The 27,366-nt window shown below is 36.6% G+C and overlaps 1 protein-coding gene across 19 annotated transcripts in view; it reads left to right on the top strand.

Annotated features, from left to right (window-relative positions):
• The window catches only part of KDM6A (lysine demethylase 6A), a 207,805-nt gene that overhangs the window by 151,431 nt on the left and 29,008 nt on the right, over positions 1 to 27,366 (top strand). For 7 of the 19 annotated variants that reach the window (XM_074391948.1, XM_003939487.3, XM_074391947.1 and 4 more), the window contains 13 exons: positions 89 to 308; positions 865 to 999; positions 1,449 to 1,604; positions 2,159 to 2,254; positions 3,485 to 3,586; positions 4,278 to 4,673; positions 9,080 to 9,858; positions 22,184 to 22,313; positions 23,869 to 23,974; positions 24,596 to 24,801; positions 26,022 to 26,086; positions 26,163 to 26,237; positions 26,936 to 27,084. In XM_074391948.1, the coding sequence (XP_074248049.1) occupies positions 89 to 308; positions 865 to 999; positions 1,449 to 1,604; positions 2,159 to 2,254; positions 3,485 to 3,586; positions 4,278 to 4,673; positions 9,080 to 9,858; positions 22,184 to 22,313; positions 23,869 to 23,974; positions 24,596 to 24,801; positions 26,022 to 26,086; positions 26,163 to 26,237; positions 26,936 to 27,084 (2,615 nt within the window). The remainder of the gene's footprint in view (positions 1 to 88; positions 309 to 864; positions 1,000 to 1,448; positions 1,605 to 2,158; positions 2,255 to 3,484; positions 3,587 to 4,277; positions 4,674 to 9,079; positions 9,859 to 22,183; positions 22,314 to 23,868; positions 23,975 to 24,595; positions 24,802 to 26,021; positions 26,087 to 26,162; positions 26,238 to 26,935; positions 27,085 to 27,366) is intronic. The other 12 variants (XM_074391949.1, XM_010350138.2, XM_074391951.1 and 9 more) reach the window with 7 other exon arrangements.

Consider the following 27,366-nt stretch of genomic DNA (forward strand, 5'->3'; position numbering starts at 1 on the left):
ACATATATTATACTTCATAGTTTAAATCGTATTATAAAACCAAGCAGTTCTTCTAGTTGACTTACTTTTTCTTAATTTCTCTTTCCAGTGTGCTGTATCAGCAGCAAAATCAGCCCATGGATGCTCTACAGGCTTATATTTGTGCTGTACAATTGGACCATGGCCATTCTGCAGCCTGGATGGACCTAGGCACTCTCTATGAATCCTGCAACCAGCCTCAGGATGCCATTAAATGCTACTTAAATGCAACTAGAAGCAAAAGTTGTAGTAATACCTCTGCACTTGCAGCACGAATTAAGTATTTACAGGTAAAATTTTTAAATAGTAGTTTTTTAAAGCCACATATTTTCCCCAGAACACTCAGGCAGAAGGAGGGTGGCTGGAAAGTTTGTCTAGTTGTGTTTTGATGTCTATAATCTGTTTCCATATTTTGTAAACATACCATAGCTTGTAATATTATTTTACTTTTTGTTTTAAGTAGGATATGCAGTATTTTAAAAGATGCTCTTTTGCACGTTTACTCTGTTGATGCATATTAATTTACATAATTTTTTTCTATGTACTGTCTACATTTTTAAGTTGTCATAGCATTTTAGAGAAAACACAAACAGTCTTTCACTCTTGCTTGGAGTTTCATGAGAAGACAGCTATGAGAACTCTGAAAACAGAGCTCAGCTTTGTTTTGATTCTCACAAAGGTTTATATTCCGGTAACCCTCATTATACTTAGTGTCTTCTAAAGCCCCAAATTAAGAATCTGTTTTCTTTTAAAAACAATTAGCTATAGCATTTAGGAAGATTTAGTGGACTTGCTCTTACTCAAGTAGGCTTGTGTTAAATTTGCTTTTTACATAATTTTTCCTAGGCTCAGTTGTGTAACCTTCCACAAGGTAGTCTACAGAATAAAACTAAATTACTTCCTAGTATTGAGGAGGCGTGGAGCCTACCAATTCCCGCAGAGCTTACCTCCAGGCAGGGTGCCATGAACACAGCACAGCAGGTGAGAAGTTGGGTTATGTTCTGCAGGTGCCCAGCTTTAAGGGTTCTTTTCAATTCTCTAGTGGTCAAGCTTAATTTACTAAGCACAGGAGGCTTTTAGTAATGAAAAGCCTTTTGCTTTAATTGCAAAGGGAATCTAGATCAAAATAAAACTCCCTCTGATATGGGAAAAGATTTTGGGGTACCAGCTTAGAACCTTTGTGCATTTTCATGATTTTGAAGATTTCTTAAAATAATGCTACAGTGGTTTATTTAATTTTTAAGGCAAGTTTTTCAAAGGAAGGTACACATTATTCCATTGACGAATCATTTAATTTTGATTTTCAATCATTGCAATCAGCGATGTCCACATAGCTTTGAAAAGTATGCAGCTTGTGAAGTTTTATAATTTGAAGGAATGAATTAAGAATATATAGAACCCTATTTTTGTCTTCCTTCTGTGATTCTTAGGCATGTAAACCTCATCATCCAAATACTGAACCTGTATTAGGCCTCAGTCAAACACCAATTTCACAGCAATCCTTGCCACTACACATGATTCCTTCTAGCCAAGTAGATGACCTGTCCAGTCCTGCCAAGAGGAAAAGAACATCTAGTCCAACAAAGGTATATGTTTTAGAGAAATAGAAAATCCCAGTCAAAAAAAGAAGCTTCAGCTGCCCTGAAATTGTGCAGTTTGAACATTTCCTGTCCTTCATTTTAAATTTGTGGACATCAAAGAGTGAAAGGTTTGAGTTTTTCCATCCCAAACCCTTAGTATCATATTAAATATAGAAAGTAGGGATAAATTTGCATTCATCAAATCATTTTATTCATCTCCCTGCCGTTAAGATCTCAGCACACTTTTCATCATCACTTTTTACTGACATTGAAATAAATTTAATGTTGGATCTAGTGGACAGTGTGGTCAGGCTAGCCGTTTGGGCCATAGTTTGAGGGTGGGCCTTTTTGGGTGGCTTATTAAATAGTAATTTTAAAATATATTATTTCTAAGTTTAATATGCATGTAAAATTATTTTTAAAATAATTGAATGTTGTAACATCTTTTTAACATGTAAATATTCCAATTCATAGTCATTTGGCCTCCTCTAGTCATTATTAACAACTGTGGATTTAACCAAATATCTTTTAATTTTTTTTTTTAAATCAATTTTCCTCAGAATACTTCTGACAATTGGAGTGGTGGACATGCTGTGTCACATCCTCCAGTACAGCAACAAGCTCATTCATGGTGTTTGACACCACAGAAATTACAGGTATGTAAGATGTTTCTGACAGATTGTTTTTTCTATTAAAAAGGAGTAGAGGTAGCAAACTTTCAGTTCTTGAAGTATTAAATCTATTTTCTTTTTGAGACCAGAGTCTTGGTCTGTCACCCAGTCTGGAGTACAGTGGCGTAATCTCGGCTCACTGCAACCTCCGCATCCTGTGTTAAAGTGATTCTTGTGCCTCAGCCTTCAGAGTAGCTGGGATTGCAGGCGTGTGCCATCACACCCAGCTAATTTTTGTATTTTGGTAGAGATTGGGTTTTGCCATATTGGCCAGACTGGTCTCGAACTCCTGACCTCAAGTGATCCACCCACCTTGGGCTCCCAAAGTGCTGGGATTACAGGTGTCAACCACTGCACCCAGCCCTAAGTATTAATTCTTGTAAGTTAAATGGTAGTACATTCAATTAATCTGAACAAAAGTAAAACAAGCCTGCATTTACCAGAATAATGGAAATCATTGATTCTTGTTTTTAATTTCTTCTTTAAAAAAAAAAAACAGGTAATGTATTCACATATATATGAATATAGGGAATATAGGGTAAAGTTTTCTTCTAACTCTGTCCCCTACCCATTCAAAATGCAGCTGGTATTACTAATTTCTTATCTATCATTCCAGAGGTGTGTTATGCATGTACAAGCAAATATACATCCCTCCCCTTTCTCACACGTATTATTTTTCTTCTTTTTTGCACAAATGATAGGATTCTTATTTACTGTTGACAGTGTATTTTACAGACTTTTCCACATCAGTATGTGAAGAGCTTCCTTGTTCTTTTATTGTTACATCATATTTCTTTATATAGATGTAACACCCTTATTTAAGCAGATCACTAATTTTGAACATTCAGGTTGTCTTCAGACTTTGCCTATTCCAAACAGTGCTGCTTTTAGCATACTTGTCAATATATTTTTAAGCTTCAAGAGCTTTCTGTGTGAATACCGAAAAATACTGTATGGATGAGTAAAATTTCATGCCCATCTTTTGCAAAAAATTCATAGTAAACTTTGTTCAGATGAATGCTTAGTTCCTTCTTACATTTCTCAAGCTTATTAAAGGACTTCATCTTGGAGTATATGACTCTTGGTCAGAAAACAGTATGTTTGACCAGATAGTGGTTCTGAGTTTAGTCATTTCAGGGAAAGGTTGCTTAGAATAGTGATCTTATTTCCTAAATATATCTTTGACTATATTCTCTTTTTTTGTTCTTCTTCTAGCACTTGGAACAGCTCCGCGCAAATAGAAATAATTTAAATCCAGCACAGAAACTGATGCTGGAACAGCTGGAAAGTCAGTTTGTCTTAATGCAACAACACCAAGTGTGTATAGCATATTTTTCCCTAAAATTTGTTAGCATATTGAGTATTTTTATTGACTCTAATATCATTTTAGAGCATGTTTATGTTCACTTTTACTTTCTACTGGTATTTGACAGAATTTAGTAATCTCTGTATCCTAAAATACTGGTAATTGACGGAGATTTTTAGACAAAAGCAACTATAAATTTAATTTTGAACATAATACTTTGTATTTTATTTATTTACATGACATTTCACATGTATTCTAAGGGTTTGTTTACATTTTTTAGTACTTAGCAAGTGATCCTAAACTGAGGCAAAGTCTTTAGGGCTTAGTTTACAGGATCTGGCATAGATGTAACAGAATGAAATTTTGAGATGTCCCTTCTTTTGTGGTTGAGACAAGGACCTGTAAGTTCTGGAGTTATTTTCTGTAATTTTCAGCTGCTTCCTTTTGTCATTACTAATGGAATTTCTTTTTTCTTTTTTCTTTTTTTTTTTAATGATACAGATTTCTGCTTTTCCAAGGAAGCTTATTTTAAAATGAACAAATACAATTTCTTGTTTTAGTATGTATTTTTCAACATAGAGAAATTAAGCATTTGGGTAAAATCACACATTCCCTAATGATCCATCTTCATATTCTGTCTCCTATAGATTCTTTCCCTATAGATTACGCACCAGCATTTACTTTTCCCTTGTTTTTTGACAGATGAGACCAACAGGAGTTGCACAGGTACGATCTACTGGAATTCCTAACGGGCCAACAGCTGACTCATCACTGCCTACAAACTCAGTCTCTGGCCAGCAGCCACAGCTTGCTCTGACCAGAGTGCCCAGTGTCTCTCAGCCTGGAGTCCGTCCTGCTTGCCCTGGGCAGCCTTTGGCCAATGGACCCTTTTCTGCTGGCCATGTTCCCTGTAGCACATCAAGAACGCTGGGAAGTACAGACACTATTTTGATAGGCAATAATCATGTAACAGGAAGCGGAAGTAATGGAAACGTGCCTTACCTGCAGCGAAACGCACTCACTCTACCTCATAACCGCACAAACCTGACCAGCAGCGCAGAGGAGCCGTGGAAAAACCAACTATCTAACTCCACTCAGGTAATAGAAGGACTAGCTGTGTTGTTAGCTTTTCACATAATTGTTTTTATTGGGTTTTGTACACTTTGAGAGAAGTGTTTGGGGAACTGGTTTTATATAAGAATTTTGTAGCACTACAATGTTATTACTACATTGTGATTCATTATATACATATGTGAGTATATCTTTGTTCCCTTTGTGCGATTTCTACCGACATAGATAACCTGGCAAATTTACAAAGGAAGAAAATAAATCATATAAATACCCAAAATACACCGTTAATTTGCAGTGGCATCATAAGCACATTTATGTAATATTACTTACTTCATTTCTGCATAAATTGCCTGCTTAAGATTAGGCACTACACTAGGTGTTAGATATTTGCTTTAGTGGGAAAAAAAGACCAGTGAAGAAGCATTTACCATACTGACTGTGAAGTGTGACTTTTGTGGGAACGTTCTATTAGAGTACCTAGGAGAGCACATAACCAAGATGTTAGAGTCTTCTAGAAACTAGACTTTAGGGGAAGAAAGGGCTTGGTGAATTGTGCCTGGAAGACAAGTTATAAAGAGGGGAGGGTGAAATAAGAGGCTGAAGGAGGGAAGGAGAGGCCAAGTTTATCTTGAAGGCAAAGTTGATCCACTAAAGTTTTTGAAACAGTAATGAGTTGCATGAACATTATTTTTGTCAAGGAAATGGGTCATAATTTATTCTGTGTTAGCACATTTGTTAGACATTTAATTTCTAAGTTTTCACTTCTGAAGGTTTTATGTGCATAGAGTATTTCCCGTATTTTGGATTGTTTCCATGATATAGGTACTCGCTGAGGTGAAACTGAAGGACCAAAGAGTAAGCCTTAAGAAAATACTTTCAATACATATAGCCAAATTGCTTGTACTTGTATTAATTTATGAGAAATATTTGACTTAAGGAGAATATTTGGCTGATTGCCGGTTAGTCTTATATTATTGATAAAACCAAAATAAGTTCTTTTTCTAAGATTTTAGTTTATTTTTGAAGTAATATCCTTGGTGGGACCCTAATCTAAAGTGGTGAGTACTTTATACTAGAGAAATACTGAGTTACCTACTAGGTTCATGTCCTACTGAGATGTCTTACTTGGTGTAGGTAAATAGACAATAAACAAATAAGCAATGCATATATAATGTTTGATGATGGTTGTAGTTAGTACTACGGAAAAAAGCATTAATATATTAGAAAGGGAACAGCAGAATACTAGAGATTGGTGGTAGGAGAGTTGCAGTTATAAATCAGAAGGGCAGAGAAGCCTTCTCTGAAAAATAACATTTGGATGAGAGTTACAGGAGTGAGCCTTGAAGCTATTTGTAGTAAGATTGTTCCAGGTTTAGGAGCAGCACGAGCAATGGGCCCTAAGATAGGATTGTACTTTGCACGTTTGAGGAGAATCAAGGTGGCAAGCATGGCAGAATAGGACAGGCAAGGGGTGAGAGAGAGAGAAATGTGCTCCAGCTGGAAACAGGATTGCTAAATCATGTTTAGGATACTGTATCCTCATGTTTAGGGTACTGTTTCCTCATGTTTAGGATACTGTATCCAAGGATAACTTGTATAATAACTGGATTTTATTCTGAGTATCCAGGATACTATAGGGGGATTTTGAACAGAATAGTGATGTGTTCTAACTTTGTTTTTAACTAGGTCCTCTTTGGTACTCTGTGGATAGACTGAAAGAGGCAAAAGTAGAAATGGTATGACCGATTTAGGGCTTATATCTGTAATCCAGGTTAAAAGATGATGATGGCACCCAGAGTGGTAGCAGTACAGCTGGGGAGCCTCTATCTCTGCTATTGATGTATGGTATTAATATCATAGACTCTAAATAAAGAGGCTTTTTTGGGTAACTGTCTTATATAAACCTATTTGAATAATTTTTGAAGTTGAAATGAAAACTAGACAATTGATAGAGCTAAATGGTATATCTACCTTTTAGCTTTTGCTTAAGGGAGGAATTTACATTACAGTTTAGAATGAGTTTATTTAGATTGCTTTTGGTAACAAGGGTATAATTTAAGATATGGAAGTAAAATTATATTAATTGTAGGTGGTTATTCAGCAAGCACTCTAAAGAATTTGTAGCTTAAAATACCTTGATCTGCAGATAGAGAAGAGGTAATAAAATGGTTACTTTGTCACATGTCTGCATATTGTAATCAGTGTATTTGTTAAATAATTAGCCTCTGAATTAAATATTTTATAGTTGATGAAATTTTAACTCAAATGCCCACACGTAATTTTGATATAATATGCAGTATTTTTACGTTATGAGAAATTTTCATGTAACTTACAAATTTCAGCCTTCCTTTATTATGATTGAACTTTGTTACTTATTGAATCATTTACAACTAACTGCTCTCCTTTACACAGTCATTGATGTATATCAACTTTTCTTTTTGAGACAGAGTCTGGCTCTGTCGCCTAGTCTCAAGTGCAGTGTTGTGATTTTTGGCTCACTGCAACCTCTGCCTCCTGAGTTGAAGTGATTCTCCTGTCTCAGCCTCCCAAGTAGCTGGGATTACAGGTGCCTACCACCATGCCCAGCTAATTTTTCTATTTTAATAGAGACAGGGGTTTACCATGTTGGCCAGGCTGGTCTCGAATTCCTAACTTCAGGTGATCCGTCTGCCTTGGCCTCCCAAAGTGCTAGGATTACAGGCGTGAGCCACTGTGCCTGGCTGATGCATATCAACTTTTAATGTATATTGTTTATTAGGTAGATAAGCCTATTGAGTAAAAGCATTGATTTAAAATTTTTGGCTTCAGAAACTGGTTTTAGGGGCATGCTACCTGATTTTAACTACATGATTAAATACACCCTTTCTTATATAAATATCTTGTCATCAGCTGTATTTTTATTCCTTTATGGCTTATTAATGACAAATTAAATTTCTCTAACCTTGTTGCTGAAGTAATCTCAACTCAAAATGCAACAGCTTTAAAATTTTTTCTGGAGATGGAGGTCTATTTATTATTAGGAATATAAGATAAAATATGTTAATATATAATTACGATAACCTTGTAAATCCCATACATGTTACTAGGTTTGATCTTAAATTATAATAATTTGGAAACTATTAAACCATTGTTTTATGATTCCGATGTTACTTTAATCAGTGTTGCTGAAAAATTGGCTGTCCTATTTAATTATTTTGTCAGTAAAATGAAATGAAAATATTCTTCTTAAAGAAGTTTCTCTGTGACACCAGAGGCAAATTTCAGGTAAAAATTATACATCTTAGTTCTATTTATCATATTTTCATTCCATTAAATGCCCTAAGTGATCTTCCTCTGGTCTTAAAACTTCTATTAGCTGTTAGTATACTGCTCCCTTAGATTGCTTTAACAGTAGCAGTGTATTTTTCTAATTTTTCAAATTAAGTTGAAAAATGAAGTTTATCTCAAAGTCATTAGTGGAGACTTAGAATGTTCTCCCCTCCCCCCCTTTTAAAAAAATAGTAATAAATGACAAGGTTCTGCCCTGTCACCCAGGCTGGAGTGCAGTGGCACTATCTTAGCTCACTGCAGCCTCAAACTCCTGGGCTGAAGAGATCCTCCCACCTCAGCCTGCTATGTGGCTGGACTACAGGCAAACTTAACCACCACACCTAGCTTGTCTGCCACTTTTCCTTTCCTCTTTCCCCTTCCCTCTTTATCCTTTTCTTTTTCTTTGTGGAGACGGAATCTCATTGTGTTGCCCAGACTGGTCTCAAACTCCTGGCCTCAAGTGATCCTTCTGCCTTGGCCTTCCAAAGTGCTAGAATTACAGACATGAGCCACTGCACCAAGCCTATCTAGTCTTTTAAATATGTATGGATGATAGATGGGGAAACTTTAGGTTTTTTTAAAAATATTTTCATAGACTTAATAGTTCAGCCCTTAATTCTGAGGATAGCTGCTTTAACAATAGGATTTGAATTACAGAAGATTATATGTTAATGATAATTTTAAAGGTTTAATGAACTCACTTTCTATCTTAATCTTTTAACAGATCACAGACTGGTGAGAATTGGTTTATGTTGATCCGTGGTCATTGGCTTTTAAATATTAATGATCCATTCTATCTGTAATGTCTATCCATGTCTGATTTTAGAGATGAAAATATGTATATTGAAACTTAAAATTTGTAATGCTTCATCTGAAGTAGTTTATTCTACACTAATATTGGAGTCATTTTAGATAGTAAGAAAGGAAAATTTCTCTAAAGATGTTAAATACTGATTAGCTAAATTACAGGTACTTTTTGATAACTTTAGGACTTGGGTCAAATTATCTTATATAGTTAGATATTTATTTTTAGTGGCTTTTCTTTTTAATGTTTTAAATTCTGTGTATGCCCTCTTGAGTTTGCTTAATATTAGATTTAAACTATTTTTTTTTTTTCATTTTAGGGGCTTCACAAAGGTCAGAGTTCACATTCGGCAGGTCCTAATGGTGAACGACCTCTCTCTTCCACTGGGCCTTCCCAGCATCTCCAGGCAGCTGGCTCTGGTATTCAGAATCAGAATGGACATCCCACCCTGCCTAGCAATTCAGTAACACAGGGGGCTGCTCTCAATCACCTCTCCTCTCACACTGCTACCTCAGGTGGACAACAAGGCATTACCTTAACCAAAGAGAGCAAGCCTTCAGGAAACATATTGACGGTGCCTGAAACAAGCAGGCACGCTGGAGAGACACCTAACAGCACTGCCAGTGTCGAGGGACTTCCTAATCATGTCCACCAGATGACGGCAGATGCTGTTTGCAGTCCTAGCCATGGAGATTCTAAGTCACCAGGTTTACTAAGTTCAGACAATCCTCAGCTCTCTGCCTTGTTGATGGGAAAAGCCAATAACAATGTGGGTACTGGAACCTGTGACAAAGTCAATAACATCCACCCAGCTGTTCATACAAAGACTGATAACTCTGTTGCCTCTTCACCATCTTCAGCCATTTCCACAGCAACACCTTCTCCAAAATCCACTGAGCAGACAACCACAAACAGTGTTACCAGCCTTAACAGCCCTCACAGTGGGCTACACACAATTAATGGAGAAGGGATGGAAGAATCTCAGAGCCCCATGAAAACAGATCTGCTTCTGGTTAACCACAAACCTAGTCCTCAGATCATACCATCAATGTCTGTGTCCATATACCCCAGCTCAGCAGAAGTTCTGAAGGCATGCAGGTTAGTGTAGGAAAGTTTGTCAAAGTGAAAATGTTTGACTTACTGGCATGATCAGAATGCTGAAACATAATTTGGATCTTTTAAGCTATGGAAAGTAAGCAAAACATGGTATAGTCATTCATCTAAAGTAAGAGTTTGACAGAAGCCTTGTTATGCTTAGATGTTGAGGTCAAATTTATTGATGTATCAGATGTGAGAAGTAATCCTGTAAATTGCTTTTTTTTTTTTTTTTTTTTTTTTTTTACTTTTTTTTTTAATTGTACTTTAGGTTCTGGGGTACATGTGCAGATCATGCAGGATTGTTGAATAGGTACACACATGGCAATGTGGTTTGCTGCCTTCATCCCCCCGTCACCTACACATGGCATTTCTCCCCATGTTATCCCTCCCTGACCTCCCCCTCCCCCTGCCATCCCACTGTGCTGCTGTCCCTCCCTTGGCCACCCCCCAACAGACCCCAGTGTGTGATTCTCCCCTCCCTGTGTCCATGTGTTACCATTGTTCATCACCTGCCTATGCATGAGAACATGTGGTGTTTGATTTTCTGTTCTTGTGTCAGTTTGCTGAGAATTACAGTTTCCAGATTCATCCATGTCCCTATAGAGGACACAAACTCATCATTTTTTATGGCTGCATAGTATTCCATGGTGTATATGTGCCACATTTTCCTTGTCCAGTCTATCGTCAATGGGCATTTGGGTTGGTTCCAGGTCTTTAGTATTGTAAACAGTGCTGCTGTGAACATATGTGTGCATGCATCTTTATAATAGAATGATTTGTAATCCTTCAGGTATATACCCAGTAATGGGATTGCTGGGTCAAATGGAATTTCTATTTCTAGGTCCTTAAGGAAGCGCCACACTGTCTTCCACAATGGTTGAACTTTTACACTCCCACCAACAGCGTAAAAGTGTTCCTGTTTCTTCACATCCTCTCCAGGATCTGTTGTCTCCAGATTTTTTTAATGATTGCTATTCTAACTCGTGTGAGGTGGTATCTCAGTGTGGTTTTGATTTGCATTTCTCTAATACTCAGTGATGATGAGCATTTTTTCATATGTTTGTTGGCCTCATATGTCTTCTTTTGAAAAGTGTCTGTTCATATCCTTCTCCCACTTTTGGATGGGTTTGTTTTTTTCTTATAAATCTGTTTTATTTCTTTTTAAATTCTGTATATTAGCCCTTTGTCAGATAGGTAGATTGCAAAAATTTTTTTCCTATTCTGTTGGTTGCCGGTTCACTCTGATTGTTCCTTTTGCTGTACAGAAGCTGTGGACGTTAATTGGGTCTTATTTGTCTATTTTGGCTTTTGTTGACAATGCTTTTGGTATTTTAGTCATGAAGTCCTTGTCTATGCCTATGTCCTGAATGGTTTTGCCTAGGTTTTCTTCTAGGGTTTTTATGGTGTTAGGTCTTATGTTTAAGTCTTTAATCCATCTGGAGTTAATTTTAGTGTAAGGTGTCAGGAAGGGGTCCACTTTCTGCTTTCTGCACTGCTAGCCAGTTTTCCTAGCGCCATTTATTAAACAGGGAATCCTTTCCCCATTGCTTGTTTTTGTCAGGTTTGTCAAAGATTACATGGTTGTAGATGTGTGGCGTTGCCTCCAAGGTCTCTTTTTCTGTTCCATTGGTCTATATCTCTGTTTTGGTACCAGTACCATGCTGTTTTGATTACTGTAGCTTTGTAGTATAGTTTGAAATCAGGTAGCATGATGCCTCTGGCTTTGTTCTTTTTGCTTAGAATTATCTTGGCTATGTGGGCTCTCTTTTGATTCCATATGAAGATTAAGGTGGTTTTATCCAGTTCTGTGAAGAAGGTCATTGGTAGCTTTATGGGGATAGCGTTGAATCTAGAAATTACTTTGGTCAGTATGACCATTTTCACGATATTGATTCTTCCTAATCATGAGCATTGAATGTTTCTCCATCTGTTTGTGTCCTCTCTTATTTTGTTGAGCAGTGGTTTGTAGTTCTTGAAGAGGTCCTTTGCATCCTTTGTTAGTTGTATTTCTAGGTATTTTATTCTCTTTGTAACAATTGTGAATGGGAGTTCGCTCATGACTTGGCTCATGAGTCTGTTGTTATGTATAGAAATGCTCATGATTTCTGCACATTGATTTTGTATCCTGAGACTTTGATGAAGTTGCTTAACAGTTTAAGGAGATTTTGGGCTGAGATGATAGGGTCTTTTGAATATACAATCATGTCTTCTGCAGATAGAGACAATTTGACTTCCTCTTTTTCTAATTGAATACTTTTTTTTTTTTTTGCTTGCCTAATTGCTCTGGCTAGAACTTCCAATACTATATTGAATAGGAGTGGTGAGAGAGGGCATCCTTGTCTACTGCTGGATTTCAAAGAGAATGCTTCCAGTTTTTGCCCGTTCAGTATGATATTGGCTGCAGGTTTGTCGTAAATACCTTTTATTATTTTCAAATACAGTCCATCAATACCTAGTTTCTTGAGAGTTTTTAGCATAAAGTGCTGTTGAATTTTGTCAAAGGCCTTCTCTGCATCAATTGAGGTAATCATGTGGTTTTTGTCTTTGGTTCTGTTTATGTGGTGAATCATGTTTATAGACTTGCGTATGTTGAACCAGCCTTGCATCCCCAGGATGAATCCTACTTGATCATGGTGGATAAGCTTTTTGATGTGCTATTGCAATCGGCTTGCCAGTATTTTATTGAAGATTTTTACATCTATGTTCATCATGGATATTGGCCTGAAGTTTTCTTTTCTTGTTGAGTCTCTGCCAGGTTTTGGTATCAGGATGATGTTGGTCTCATAAAATGATTTGGGAAGGATTCCCTCTTTTTGGATTATTTGGAATAGTTTCAGAAGTAATGGTACCAGCTCCTCTTTGTATGTCTGGTAGAATTCGGCTATGAACCTGTCTGGACCTGGGCTTTTTTTGGGTGGTAGGCTCTTAATTGCTGCCTCAACTTCAGACATTGTTACTGGTCTATTCAGGGTTTCGGCTTCTTCCTGGTTTAGGCTCGGGAGGAGGCAAGTGTCCAGGAATTTATCCATTTCTTCCAGGTTTACTAGATTATGTGCATAGAGTTGTTTGTAGTAATCTCAGATTGTAGTTCGTATTTCTGTGGAGTCAGTGGTGATATCCCCTTTATCATTTTTTATTGCATCTATTTGATTCTTCTCCTTTTTATTTTTTTTAATCAATCTGGCTAGCGGTCTGTCTATTTTGTTGATCTTTTCAAAAAACCAGCTCCTGAATTTATTGACTTTTTGAAGGATTTTTTGTGTCTCTGTCTCCTTCAGTTCTGCTCTGATCTTAGTTATTTCTTGTCTTCTGCTAGGTTTTGAGTTTTTTTGATCTTGCTCCTCTAGCTCTTTCAATTTTGACAGTGGGGTGTCGATTTTAGATCTTTCCTCGCTTCTCTAGTGGGCATTTATTGCTATAAATTTCCCTCTAGACAGTGCTTTAAATGTGTCCCGGAGATTCTGGTGTGTTGTGTCTTTGTTCTCGTTGGTTTCAAAGAGCATCTTTATTTCTGCCTTCATTTCATTGTTTATCCAGTCGACATTCAGGAGCCAGTTGTTCAGTTTCCATGAAGTTGTGTGCCTCTGAGTTAGTTTCTTAATTCTGAGTTCTAATTTGATTGCCCTGTGGTCTGAGAGACTGTTATGATTTCCGTTCTTTTGCATTTGCTGAGGAGTGATTTACTTCCAATTATGTGGTCAATTTTAGAGTAGGTGCCATGCGATGCTGAAAAGATTGTATATTCTGTGGATTTGGTGTGGACAGTTCTGTAGATGTCTGTCCACCTGCTCCAGATCTGAGTTCAAGTCCTGGATATCCTTGTTAATTTTCTGTCTTGTTAATCTGTCTAATATTGACAGTGGTGTGTTAAAGTCTCCCACTATTATTGTGTGGGAATCTAAGTTTCTTTGTAGGTCATTAAGAACTTGCTCTATGTACCTGGGTGCTCCTGTATTGGGTGTGTATATATTTAGGATCATTAGTTCTTCTTGATGCATTGATCCTTTTACTATCATGTAGTGCCCTTCTTTGTCTCTTTTGATCTTTGTTGGTTTAAAGTCCATTTTATCAGAGTCTAGGATTGCAATTCCTGCTTTTTTTTTGCTCTCCATTTGCTTGATAAATCTTCCTCCATCCCTTTATTTTTAGCTTATGTGTTTCCCTGCACATGAGATGGGTTTCCCGAATACAGCATACCAATGGGTTTTGACTTTTTATCCAATTTGCCAGTCTGTGTCTTTTGATTGGGGCATTTAGTCTGTTTACATTTAAGGTTAATATTGTCACATGTGAATTTTATACTGCCGTTTTGATGCTAGCTGGATGTTTTGCCTCTGAGTTGACACATTTTCTTCATTGTGTTGATGGTCTTTACCATTTGGGACGTTTTTTGGAGTGGCTGGTATTGGTTGTTCCTTTCCTTGTTTAGTGCTGCTTTCAGGAGCTCTTGTAAGGCCGGCTTGGTGGTGACGAAATCTCTCAGCAATTGCTTGTCCATAAAGGATTTTCTTTCTCCTTCTCCTATGAAGTTTAGTTTGGCTGGATATGAAATTCTAGGTTGAAAGTTCTTTTCTTTAAGGATGTTGAATATTGGCCCCCACTCTCTTCTGGCTTGTAGGGTTTCTACCGAGAGATCTGCTGTGAGTGTGATGGGCTTCCCTTTTGGGGGTAACCTGACCTTTCTCTCTTGGCTGCCCTTAGCACTTTTTCCTTCATTTCAACCCAGATGAATCTGATGATTATGTGTCTTGGGGTTGCTCTTCTTCAGGAATATCTTTATGGTGTTCTCTGTATATCCTAGACTTGAATGTTGGCCTGCCTTGCTAGGTTGGGGAAGTTCTGGATAATATCCTGAAGAGAGTTTTCCAGCTTGGATTCATGCTCTCCGTCGCCTTCAGGTATGCCTATCAAACGTAGATTAGGTCTTTACACATAATCCCATATTTCTTGGAGGACTTGTTCATTTCTTTTCACTCTTTTTTCTCTATTCTTGCCTTCTAGTTTTATTTCATTGAGTTGATCTTCAGTTCCTGATATCCTTTCTTCTACTTGGTCGATTTGGCTATTGAAACTTTTGTATGCTTTGCGAAGTTCTCATGCTGTGTTTTTCAGCTCCATCAAGTCATTTATATTCTTCTCTAAGTTGTTTATTCTAGTTATCTCATCTAACCTTTTTTCTAGGTTCTTAGTTTCTTTGCATTGGGTTAGCACATGTTCTTTTAGCTCTGAGAAGTTTGTTATTACCCACCTTCTGAAGCCTGTTTCTGTCAGTTCATCAGATTCATTCTCCATTCATCTTTGATCTCTAGCTGGTGAGGAGTTGTGATCCCTTAGAGGAGGAGAGGTGTTCTGGTTGTTGGGTGTTTTCATCCTTTTTGCACTGGTTTCTTCCCATCTTAGTGGCTTTATCTACCTGTCGTCTTTGTAGTTGGTGACTTTCGGATGGGGTCTCTCGAGAAGTGGACGTCCTTTTTGTTGATGTTGAAGCTATATCTTCCTGCTTCTTAGTTTTCCTTCTAACAGTCAGACCCCTCTGCTGCAGGACCGCTGGAGGTCCACTCCAGACCCTGCTCGCCTGGGGATCGCCCACGGGGCCTGCAGAACAGCAAGAGTTGCTGCCAGTTTCTTCCTCTGCTGTCCTCGTCCCAGAAGGGTACCCACCAGATGTCGGCATGAGCTCTCCTTTATGAGGTGTCTCTTAGGGCATACGATGGTCGGGGCATTGCTTGAAGAGACAGTCTGTCCCTTATAGGAGCTCAAGTCCTGTGTTGCGAGCTCTGCTGTTTGTGCAGAGCTGCTGGGCAGGTACCTTTAAGTCTGCTACAGCTGAACTCATAACCGCCTCTTTTCCCAGGTGTTCTGTCCTGGGAAGGTCAGCTTTATTTACAAGTTCCTGTCGTGCTGCTGCCTTTTTTCATAGATGTCCTGCCTTTCACGGAGTAGTCTAGTCACAGTCTGCCAGCAGAGGTGTTGCTGAGCTGCCACAGGCTCTGCCCCGCTGCTGTGTGAACTGCCTTGGTAGTGGTGGACTGCTTTGGTAGTGGGGGATGCACTTCCCCCCACTAAACTGGACTGTCCTGGGTCCAGCTGCACTTGCTGAGAAACTCTCAATCCAGAGTGTTCCAAATTGCTTGTTTTGTGGGGTGGTACCCACCGAGCCAGATTGCCAGGCTCCCTGTCTCAGCCCCCCTCCCTTTCATTTGAATGGGCAGCTCTGTCTCCCAGGCGTTCAAGGCACCAATAGAAACAACCACCCAGACTTGTGTGAGTTTGTGTGTGCCAACCTGGCACCGGCTGAAATCTCCACACTAAAAACTCTTGGCGCTTCTCAGCCCAGAATCTCCTGGTGTTTGGGCAGTGAAAACTTGCTTCGAAATGTGGTGAACACTCACCCTCAGTGCTGTTCTTGCTGGGAACTGCACTCCGGAGCTGTTCATATTCGGCCATCTTGGATCCTCCCTAAATTGCTTATTTTGAGTGGGTGGGTGTGATTGTGCTGTTACTGCCCTCTGTCCTTACTAGGGTTGTCCGTTTCAGTGTGATTGACTTAGCTCTGGGGATTGAAACAAGAGAATGGGTTAAATCATATTTGGCCAAAAACAGAAAGGCTGGAAAACCCTATTGGTTTTTTTTATTTTGATCAGAGCCTATTAAATGTTAGGTTAGGAATTGACCTCATCAATTATCAAGGCTAGCCTTTGCTTACAGTTGAGAAAACTATACTGTTTTTATTTGAATCTAGAAGAGGTTAAAAAGGAGGCAGAAGAGGAAGGAAGAGGTCAGGGGCAATAGAGAGACATAGGCAGACTGTTAGCCATTCTGGAAGGAGCCAGACATAATGTGCTAGTCTAGGAAGGGCAGGGCCTCAGAAATTTAGGAAGAAATGAACCTCCTATGTCCCACAAAAGAAGAATCAAAGGATCAGACAGCACCATCTTTCTCTGATATTTATAGGACATAATTTCTTACTGGCCTTTTCATTGTATATGGCCCATATATAATTTTTCTCGTTTTCTTGTAATTGTTGTCCTCCATAAGTGACTAAATATTGAATGAAATTTAGTTAACATACCTGGAACAAACAAGAAATAATTCTGTAATACTCTTTGGTACATTAAATTTTAAGTTTGAGCAGACATATAGTAGATTTTAAAAAGATGGTTTTTTGGTTGTAGATTGTCATGATATGTAGAAAATAACCATTCTATAAATAGAAAATGTAAACATTAGTTCTAGTATGGCTACATTGACCATTTAATATAGCTTTTACATTTTAAAATTCAAAGCAAAAAAAAGAAAAAAAAAAAAGAAAAAATTCAAAGCAGTTTTTGTTTATAGCCATATAAACCTCTTCCTGCAGTTGCTAGTGCTTATATGTCTTATTTATTGTTATCTAAAAGTATGGTTATCTTTTCTGCTGTTCAGATTATTTTATTAGAAGGTGTCCTGGGTCTACCATTAAATGTTTGTATATTTTTGAGCTAGAGATTCACCCTTGTTACCCAAGCTGGAGTGCAATGGCATGATCTCAGCTCTCTGCAACCACCATCTCCCAGGTTCAAGCAGTTCTCCTGCCTCAGCCTGCCAAGTAGCTGAGATTACAGGCAGGAGCCACTATGCCCGGCTAATTTTGTATTTTTTAATAGAGACGAGGTTTTTCCATGTTTGTCAGGCTGGGCTCGAACTCCCTACCTCAGGTGATCCACCCACCTCAGCCTCCAAAAGTGCTGGGAATATAGGCGTGAGCCACCGCCCGTAGCTGGTCTGTGTTTTATTTTCTATTACTTTCTATTTCATTATTTCCTGTCAATTTTTTTTTTTTTTTTTTTTTTTGAGACAGAGTTTCGCTCTTGTTACCCAGGCTGGAGTGCAATGGCACAATCTCGGCTCACCACAACCTCCGCCTCCTGGGTTCAGGCAATTCTCCTGCCTCAGCCTCCTGAGTAGCTTGGATTACAGGCATGTGCCACCATGCCCAGCTACTTTTTTGTGTTTTTTTTTACTAGAGATGGGGTTTCACCATGTTGACCAGGATGGTCTCGATCTCTTGACCTTGTGAGCCACCCGCCTCGGCCTCCCAAAGTGCTGGGATTATAGGCTTGAGCCACCGCGCCTGGCCATTTCCTGTCAATTTTTAACTATTTAGTTGTTATTCTGACATAAACTAGAGTAGAAATTACATCATTTTTTGTGTTTTATTTTTTCTTTATCTATTGGGTTCACATTGTTGGCAGCATTTTCCTTAGTGACGTACAACATGATGATTACTGTAATCAATCTTAACTTTCTTACAAGATTTTTAAATGTCAGTAACTTAAAAGTACATTGGATGATCTCTAAATGAAATTCTTCTAAAGCATATAGTGAGGTTCTTGAGTTCCTAAAATTTGTTTTATTTAGAAGTTTTGCCGGGCGCGGTGGCTCACGCCTATAATCCCAGCACTTTGGGAGGCCGAGACAGGTGGATCACGAGGTCAAGAGATCGAGACCATCCTGGTCAACATGGTAAAAGCCTGTCTCTACTAAAAATACAAAAATTAGCTGGGCGTGGTGGTGCGTGCCTGTAGTCCCAGCTTCTCGGGAGGCTGAGGCAGGAGAATTGCCTGAACCCAGGAGGCGGAGATTGCGGTGAGCCGAGATCGTGCCATTGCACTCCAGCCTGGGTAACAAGAGCTAAACTCCACTTAAAAAAAAAAAGGAGTTTTTATATTACAGGTTTTTATGTTAGTTTTTTTGTCTCGAAGTTCCACTGTCATTCGCTTCAACTCTGGGCCTACAGAAAATAGGGAGTGTTCAGATTAAACGCTACACTTGGCTCTCCTTAGACACAGTGCCTTGATTCACTACCAGTTTGACAGTCTTCTACCTGCTCCTGCCTCATCTGCTGGAGCCTCTGTCCTGTTTCCTGGCACTACTGCTCTCACTGCTGGAGGAGGGGCTTTCTCCATCATCCACTCTCTGTAGACTCAGGGTGGTTGCTAGAAAATGGGGAAGATTTGGAGGTTCAGAACTAGCATCATGAACTGTATGGACCTAAGGAGGAATATTGTCAGAAAGAGTTCCGTGGAGCTATGTTCTATTCCCCAAGTTACAAAGTAACAGTAGCAGTTTTCATAAGTTTGTATTAATAAAGCTTTGTGCTATAGGTGCTTAGTTGATTGTATTTCTTAATGTATTAAAGATTGCAATCTTCCATCTCATTTTCCAGGCATATACAGACATTCATTTCAGAGTATTTCTGTACATTCACAGTTATATTTTCACATTTTGACTCAAAAAGACCATTTTGCCTTATTATGGAGACTTAATTTTTTTGTATATAACTTGTAAACAGCTAGATTCATCAAAACACTATAGAACCCTGGGGTTACTTGGGTTATTCCAGTAAATCCAGGACTCAATTAATTAATGAAGAGACCAAAAAGTACTCTAATAAATTGGAGCTAACAATCTTTTGAGGCATAGAGAAAAAGGTAAGATGGCAAATTATAGGTGTCATGTTGTTGCCATTTCTGTGTTCTCTTGATGGTGGCCTGTGCTGGGCAGGAGTCCATAACTCAAGGGGAAAGTAACACAGGTACAAGAGATTTGACATCTCTGGTCTGGGAGCTTCCTAATAAGAGATAATTTAAGTGTAGATGAGTTATATCACAGAACGCATTTTTACTGTTTCTCTACCTACCAAATGATATGGGTAAATTTGAAAGTAAGTTTAAGCCAGTATTTTAAATAATTGAGCAACAGTTAATTTTCCCCTATTCTGACTTTTCTCAGAGAGATTTCAAAAATGGGAGAAGAGGATTTAAGATGGAATAATATCTAAATCCATTCCAAAACCTGCTTATTTCTTAACTCCTTTCTCCACTTTGGATATTTACGTTGAAGTTTTATTATTTGGCTTTAGGTGTTCAAAACAGTGTTGGACACTCACATGTTCAGAAGATGAAGTCTATTCCTGTTATCCACAGCCCTTCTCTTTGCATTAGGATTAGTCAGTATATTTTAAGTGGAAATAGCTTATATTTGCTATGCAGACCACTATACATATCAACAATTCCTTCAGGGAAATTCCTGTTTGTTTGACACTTGACCTTAATAGGCAGGTAGTCAGTGTTTCAAACACAATAAGAAACTGCTAGGTATGACTTGTATGCACTATTGGGTACCCCTTTATTTCCATATAGGTAGCTAGTTTTTAAAGTGCTGGTTATTTTTTAATCTGATTCTTGTTTCGTTTATGTTAATGTTGCAGTAGTCAGTGGTATACATTAAAAGGCAGTTATAATACTTTTGCTTCTTTCTTGTCTAAAATTTTAATTGCAACATTCAAGTGATTTAATTGTTATCAGCTCCCTTAGTCATATTCCATCTTTTTCTTTTCTATTTGAAAATATTGGCAACGTTTTCTATTGTTTTACTTTCTCGTTTCTCTTTTTTAATTGTTAAAGAACTATATAAATGATAGAGACAGAATTCTAGTGTCAAACCCTGTTTTCTAGTCTCATCTCTCAATGTCCAGAATGTTGTAGAAGCTTAAATTTTGGTGACACATTTAATTAGAGATACCCTTTTATAGCATAGTCAGTTTTAATACATGGTTCATATCTTTCAGTTTCTTCAAAATAGTAATCATTTACTATATAGTAGCACATCCATCTCCTTTCCTAAAAGACAGATTTTCTTTTTGAGTATTGAGTCATATTTTGCTTATATTCGAAAGAGTAGCAGATACACAATTCAACATGAAAACTAATTATTATTTATGTAGATACTGTAACTGTTTTATCTTGCATTGGTTTAATGATAATACTTGAATTGTTGCTTTCCCATTCTCTACCCAAAATTTTCTACTTGTAAAAAGCAAAAATTTGATGGAGTTTATAAATTGGTACTAATTTTATACCCAAATCTAAAAGCTTAAATGTCTATCTGTCTTTAAGTCTACAAGGCACATGCACTTTGTGGAGAGATAATTGAAAACTAGTTTTTGGACAGAAAATTTATTCAACCTGTAACCTGAATTGTTAGCTGACCATAAAATTTCAGTTTAATGATATTTTCATATACTGTTATTTGAAAGTCAATTATTTTCAACCTAAATCATTTCTTTGAGACCTGCCATGAACTTTTTTGTTTTTACCTGGAGTTGTAGTTGAAAAAATTAAGAAAGCAACACCCCTGGTGCTATTTAGTATAACATCTTAAAAGTCTATGGCAGTGAAATTTTAAGCCTTAGTGTCATTAGTACCAACCAAAGGCTAATTTGTAACACTTTGTTCAGTGTAGCAAAATTAGGAAAATTAATTTTGTTTCAACCTGTTTTATTCTGTAAATTGTGATAAAAATACCTTCTTAAGTAAGTAAAATTACTGAGTTTTTGACTTCCCAGAATAATTGAAAATTTCAAATTATTACATGAAATTTATTATGTTAAGAGTACTTGATACTTTAATGCATTGATTGCTATTGAACTTGTAATAATTCAGTGAGGTAAGTTAGTTAATCTGGAGTGGTTTGAAAGCTCAAAATTATTTCTTGTTGATTTTCTAAGTTTGGTAAAAACTTTGGAAATATCTTTCTTGCTTGCACTAAAAGAATTATGGTTAGGGAATAATTCTACCCTATCTTAAGAATTTATAATTTTTACTGAAGGATACCTTCATCAACCTAAATACCAGTAAGTAATAATTATATACAATGTCAGAGAGTAGACAGCAATTATATGCATTGTTTAAGAAGAAATAGTATAATTTGCTGTATAAGTTAGTAGATTGGCGTCTTGTTGAATTTTATTAGTCAAGGAGTTGTACAGGAAATTTTTTTCTGATTTGAGAAAAAGGAAAAAATCTCAGGTTTGAGAATTGTTACAAAGGTATTCTGATTATAATTGCTAAGATGAGACGTAGGAAAAGAGACATTCTGTTTTTTACTGTTATCTAGAACTTTTTTGATAAAGTTAATGTTTTAACATTGATGGAAAAGAATGTGATGGTGGAGAGGAAATTGGAGCTTATGTTTTGTTGTTCAGGTGAAGAAAATAAATTGGAAAATTACAAGCAAAATAAGGAATGTCATCAATAATTATTATGTTGTGATATCTTTTATTTTTCTTCAGTGGAGGATATATAGGAATCAAGTCTTTGCTGAAATTAATAATCATTCTTAGTGTTTTTCCTGATGGATCCACATCTCATGGATTTGTGCAAATACCTAATAATTTAATTAGGACTTAATTCAGGATTTTTTCTTTCTGTTTTCCAAATAAATGTACAACTGTTTTATTTGTCCCCCCCTCCCCGTTTTTTTTTTTTGTTTTTTTTTTAAGGAATCTAGGTAAAAATGGCTTATCTAACAGTAGCATTTTGTTGGATAAATGTCCGCCTCCAAGACCACCATCTTCACCATACCCTCCCTTGCCAAAGGACAAGTTGAATCCACCTACACCTAGTATTTACGTGAGTCTGAATTGACTGACTAGAAGTAAAACAGTGTTTGCTGGTACCTGTCTTTCTATTTATAAAATCTTTCTTTAAATTTATATGGATGCCCTTTAGGAAACATTATAATTATTGGCAGCAAGTTAAATATTTTTTGGGGGAAAAAAGATATATTCAAAAAGATTTTATAATAGCATTTTTAAAAGACCTTCTCAGCTATTAACTGTGATGATATTAGAATCATGAGAAATACTTTTTATTGCCCTAATTTTCAGCAGTATTAGGAAAATACTACCTAAAATTATAACTTTTTTGAGTAAACTGGATTTTAAGTCTGCATTCTACTTAGTTATGTGGACCTTAACAATCATTCTGTTTTATACATCTACCCCCTAAAAAAATACTACCTTCAAAATAGATGTTTGAGAACGTGTCATAGTAGATATATGTTACTAAAAAACTTAATAGGTTATTTAAAATATTTAAAACTAGGAATTCGTTTTGCTTTATAGAAATATAGGAATCTCATATAGGAAGTTAAGAGTTCAGTCAAAGCAATTCCTATTTCTGTTTCTTCCAAATAGATCTTCCTACCCTATTTCCTTTCATTTTCCTGCTTCTATCCCAAACTAAAATTTTTTATAAGTATAAAGTTAGGGTAGTGTATGTATAATGATCCTGAATCTATAAAATGATACTGGAGTTTGTTTTATAGATTTAACCCCTTTGCCCCCTAGAGGCCAAATATTATCACATTAATTCTTCCTCCAACCCGTTGTTATTTATCCCTTACTATGTAAGGGAAGAACTGGGATAGACATGTAAAAAAAAAAAAAAACTTTTAAAGTGAGGTCTCAGGACAAAAATTCAAAATTAAGTTTTTATCTTTTATGGGTCTTCTTCAGTCTGCTTTCTTTGATAATATTTGTCTAGACATTTTTTTTCTTATTTTCGTTTTTTACTGTAATTTTTAAAAGACACATAGCATAAAATTTTCCGTCTTAACTATTTCTGTGTGTGCAGTTCAGTACTGTTAAGCATATTCACATTGTTGTGCAACCAATCTCCACAACTTTCTCATCTTGACATACTGAAACTACACATTGAACAACTCCCCATTTCTCCCTCCTCCCAGCCCCTGGCAACTACCATTCTACTTTCTCTTTCTATAAATTTGACTACTCTAGGAACCTCATGTAAATGGAACCATACAATATTTGTCTATTTGTGACTAGCTTATTTCACTTAACATAATGTCCTCAAGGTTATCCATGTTGCAGCATGTGTCAGGATTTTCTTTTTTTCAAGACTTAATAATATGTAAAACACTTTGATTTTTAAGTTTAATTTCAATTTCATTTCTTTAGTCATGATAAAATGGACAGGAGAAATGTATGTGCTTACTATCTAATTGAAGCTAGACTCAAAAGTCATAGTGATAAGATACTGTCAAATAGAAATACCACCCCATAAAATGTCTTAAACTATATAAAAAAAAGAATATTAATTTGGAGCATAATATTTAAATAAAAGCTGTTTTCCTGAGATTTAACCACATATTTTAATTTTACAGTTGGAAAATAAACGTGATGCTTTCTTTCCTCCATTGCATCAATTTTGTACAAATCCAAGCAACCCTGTTACAGTAATACGTGGCCTTGCTGGAGCTCTTAAGTTAGGTAAGCCTTAAATAAAAAAAGGAAAAAGTTTGTCTATTTCTTTGCTATTTTTTAACTTTTCAAGCACTGACAGAAACTTTTTTTTTTTGTATTTTTACTTAAATTTTTTTTTAGTACTAAGAAAGAGAGACTGTGTGTATCACTTCTTTAATCCATGATGTGAATAATATTGATGGTGATAATGGTTACTGGCAATTTTGTGATGGTTTTTAAATTTAGCTATTATTTTGGTCCATTTACATAATTGTGATTTAGGTTAATAGAAAAAATTTGATTATAAAATGTAGGTGAAATTTGATGCTACTAATAATACTGTAGCCCCATAGCTATTTCCTGGCATCTACAGAAATTAAGTAAGTGAAATTTCAGTCTTTACACACTTAATTCTTTTCAGATGAGATGACATAGCAGTTAGATTCAGGGCTTCAGCATATGGTTCTGCAAATTTGGCACATAGCTCAGGTTGTGTAGAGGCCCTAGTTGGTTTTTATGGGAACTGATAACAGTGCCATAAAATGGTTTACTTTCTTCCTTAAAAGAACAAAACAAAACAAAAAAGCATTTAAAATATTATCCCAAATGTAATTTTCATTTTTTAACTACATTTATGTATTTATTAAGACCTGGGACTTTTCTCTACTAAAACTTTGGTGGAAGCTAACAATGAACATATGGTAGAAGTGAGGACACAGTTGTTGCAGCCAGCAGATGAAAACTGGGATCCCACTGGAACAAGGAAAATCTGGCATTGTGAAAGTAATCGATCTCATACTACAATTGCTAAATATGCACAGTACCAGGCCTCCTCATTCCAGGAATCATTGAGAGTAAGTATTTGTATCCTAAAGATTATTTTAGGATTTTAAAGATGATTTTACTTTGGAGTTTTAAAAGGGTACATTACTTTTATATGCATCTCATCATTTTATGTTACATAAAATAATTCATAAGTGCTATGCAGTTTGCTTTTATTTTATTTATTTTATTTATTTTGAGACAGAGTCTCCCTTGGTCACCTAGGCTAGAGTGCAGTGGTATAATCTTGGTTCACTGCAACCTCCGCCTCCCGGGTTCAAGCAATTCTTCTGTCTCAGCCTCCTGAGTAGCTGGGATTACAGGCACGTGCCACCACGCCCAGCTAACTTTTTTGCATTTTTAGTAAAGACGGGTTTTCAACATGTTGGCCAGGCTGATCTTTAACTCCTTACCTCAAGGGATCCGCCTACTTCGGCCTCCCTAAGTGCTGGGATTACAGGCGTGAGCCACCACACCTAGCCTCAGTTTGCTTTTAGTAAAATCTAAACAAACCTATGGGTTGATGAAGTAAATATCTTTATGGGGAAATAGAATAAAAAGCATCTTACCTTCCACTCTTAAACATATATAGCTATGTGCACATGCATACACCTCTGCTACCTTACATCATTTATAATCAAGATGAGATGTCCTAGGCCTTTCAACTTTCCTCAGGTTTTCTCTCCTCTTAAAAATGGGCAAGTATGAGAATCTGTAGTATAACTTTGTGGCTAGTGAAGGAAATTAGATGCCATGCCAATGAGATTTGACTTGGGTATTTATTTAATGTGGTGTTTGAAGAAATTTTCATGTAGAAACTTAGTTTCAAGGCCAGACATGATGGTTCATGCCTGCAAGCTCAGCACTTTTGGAGGCTGAGGCGGGTAGATGGCTTGAGCTCAGGAGTTTGAGACTAGCCTGGGCAACACAGCAAAACCCCGTCTCTACCAAAAATACAAAAATTAGCTCGGCGTGGTCGTGCACACCTATAATCCCAGCTACTCAGGAGGCTGAGGCAGGAGAATCGTTTTGAGTCGAGGAGGCAGAGGTTGCAGTGAGCTGGGATTGTATCACTGCACTCCAGCCTGGGCAATGGAAGTCAAACCCAGTCTCAAATAAAAACATGAAACTTAATTTCAAAACATAAATAATACTGTTCAATCTAGATAATGAACTTTTTTTCAGTTGTATGGTGGAAAGGATTGCCAGTTGTAGAATACTAAACTTAGACTGCTTTTTGCTTAATCTGTAGGAAGAAAATGAAAAAAGAAGTCATCATAAAGACCACTCAGATAGTGAATCTACATCGTCAGATAAGTAAGTTATTTTTAATGTCTACTTAGTATTTCTTTTTAAAAGGTATGTTTCTAATATTGTGTCTCTTTTTTTTAAGTTCTGGGAGAAGGAGGAAAGGACCCTTTAAAACCATAAAGTTTGGGACCAATATTGACCTATCCGATGACAAAAAGTAAGTCCTTGTAGTCATATTTCTGTGAACTGATGCAAAGAGCTATTCTGAGCAAGATTGGAAAGTCTCTACAGTTTCCTCTTCTGTTTCATTTCTTGTCATTTTTTTTAAGTTGACATGAATTTAAGCTAAATTATTTTTGCCACATTTTACAATTAAAAATTTTAAGTTTTTTTTTTTTTTTTTTTTTTCCCCAAAAATAGAGATGGAATATCACTGTGTTGCTGAGGCTTGTCTTGAACTCCTGGGCTCAAGGGATCCTTTCACCTCAGCCTTCCAAAGTGTTGGGGTTACAGTTGTGAGCCACTGCACCCTGCCAAATTTTGTTTTTACTTAGAATTTTTGTACAGTTTTTCATCAAGATTCTGACTATACGCTAATTACATAATCATAAAATTATATTTTTATTTATATGAAATAGTTATATGAAAGTGTATTTATAAAATATAATTATACAAATATAAAAATAAAAAGGTTTTTTTTACTTTTATTTACTTGGTCAGTAATTTTTATGCCTATTTTTGTTGGAAAATTTTCTTTGGAAAAATTTTAAAATTTAAGCATTTTCCTATGGAAAAGTAAAATATTTATAGATTTAATTGTTTTTCTGATTGGAACACAAGGGTTTTTGAAGAAATGATAAATGTCCACAGATATTTGTAGCAGAGTTTCACTTTTGATGTGTTACTTTATTGCAGGTGGAAGTTGCAGCTACATGAGCTGACTAAACTTCCTGCTTTTGTGCGTGTCGTATCAGCAGGAAATCTTCTAAGCCATGTTGGTCATACCATACTGGGCATGAACACAGTTCAACTATACATGAAAGTTCCAGGGAGCAGAACACCAGGTAATTTGTATGAACTAACATATCATGTTAAAATTGAAAACAAAAATCAAAATATGAAACATGCAAAGACAGCTGGAATCTTGTCATTTATAATTAATAAAACTGAAAGCGTTGTTCCTGTTATAATATTGTGCTTTTTAACTAGGCTCAGATTAAGATTTTTTCCCTTTTCATTATTATTTTTTGGTGTAATAGCTCAGAAACATTATAACAGTTTAATCTGGAGAGGAGTCATTGAAGCAGCACTGGGAAATAAGTTCTTTTGGCCTCAAGACTCTATTG

The sequence above is a fragment of the Saimiri boliviensis genome, chromosome X, assembly GCF_048565385.1.
Source record: "Saimiri boliviensis isolate mSaiBol1 chromosome X, mSaiBol1.pri, whole genome shotgun sequence".
Taxonomy (NCBI): Eukaryota; Metazoa; Chordata; class Mammalia; order Primates; family Cebidae; genus Saimiri; species Saimiri boliviensis.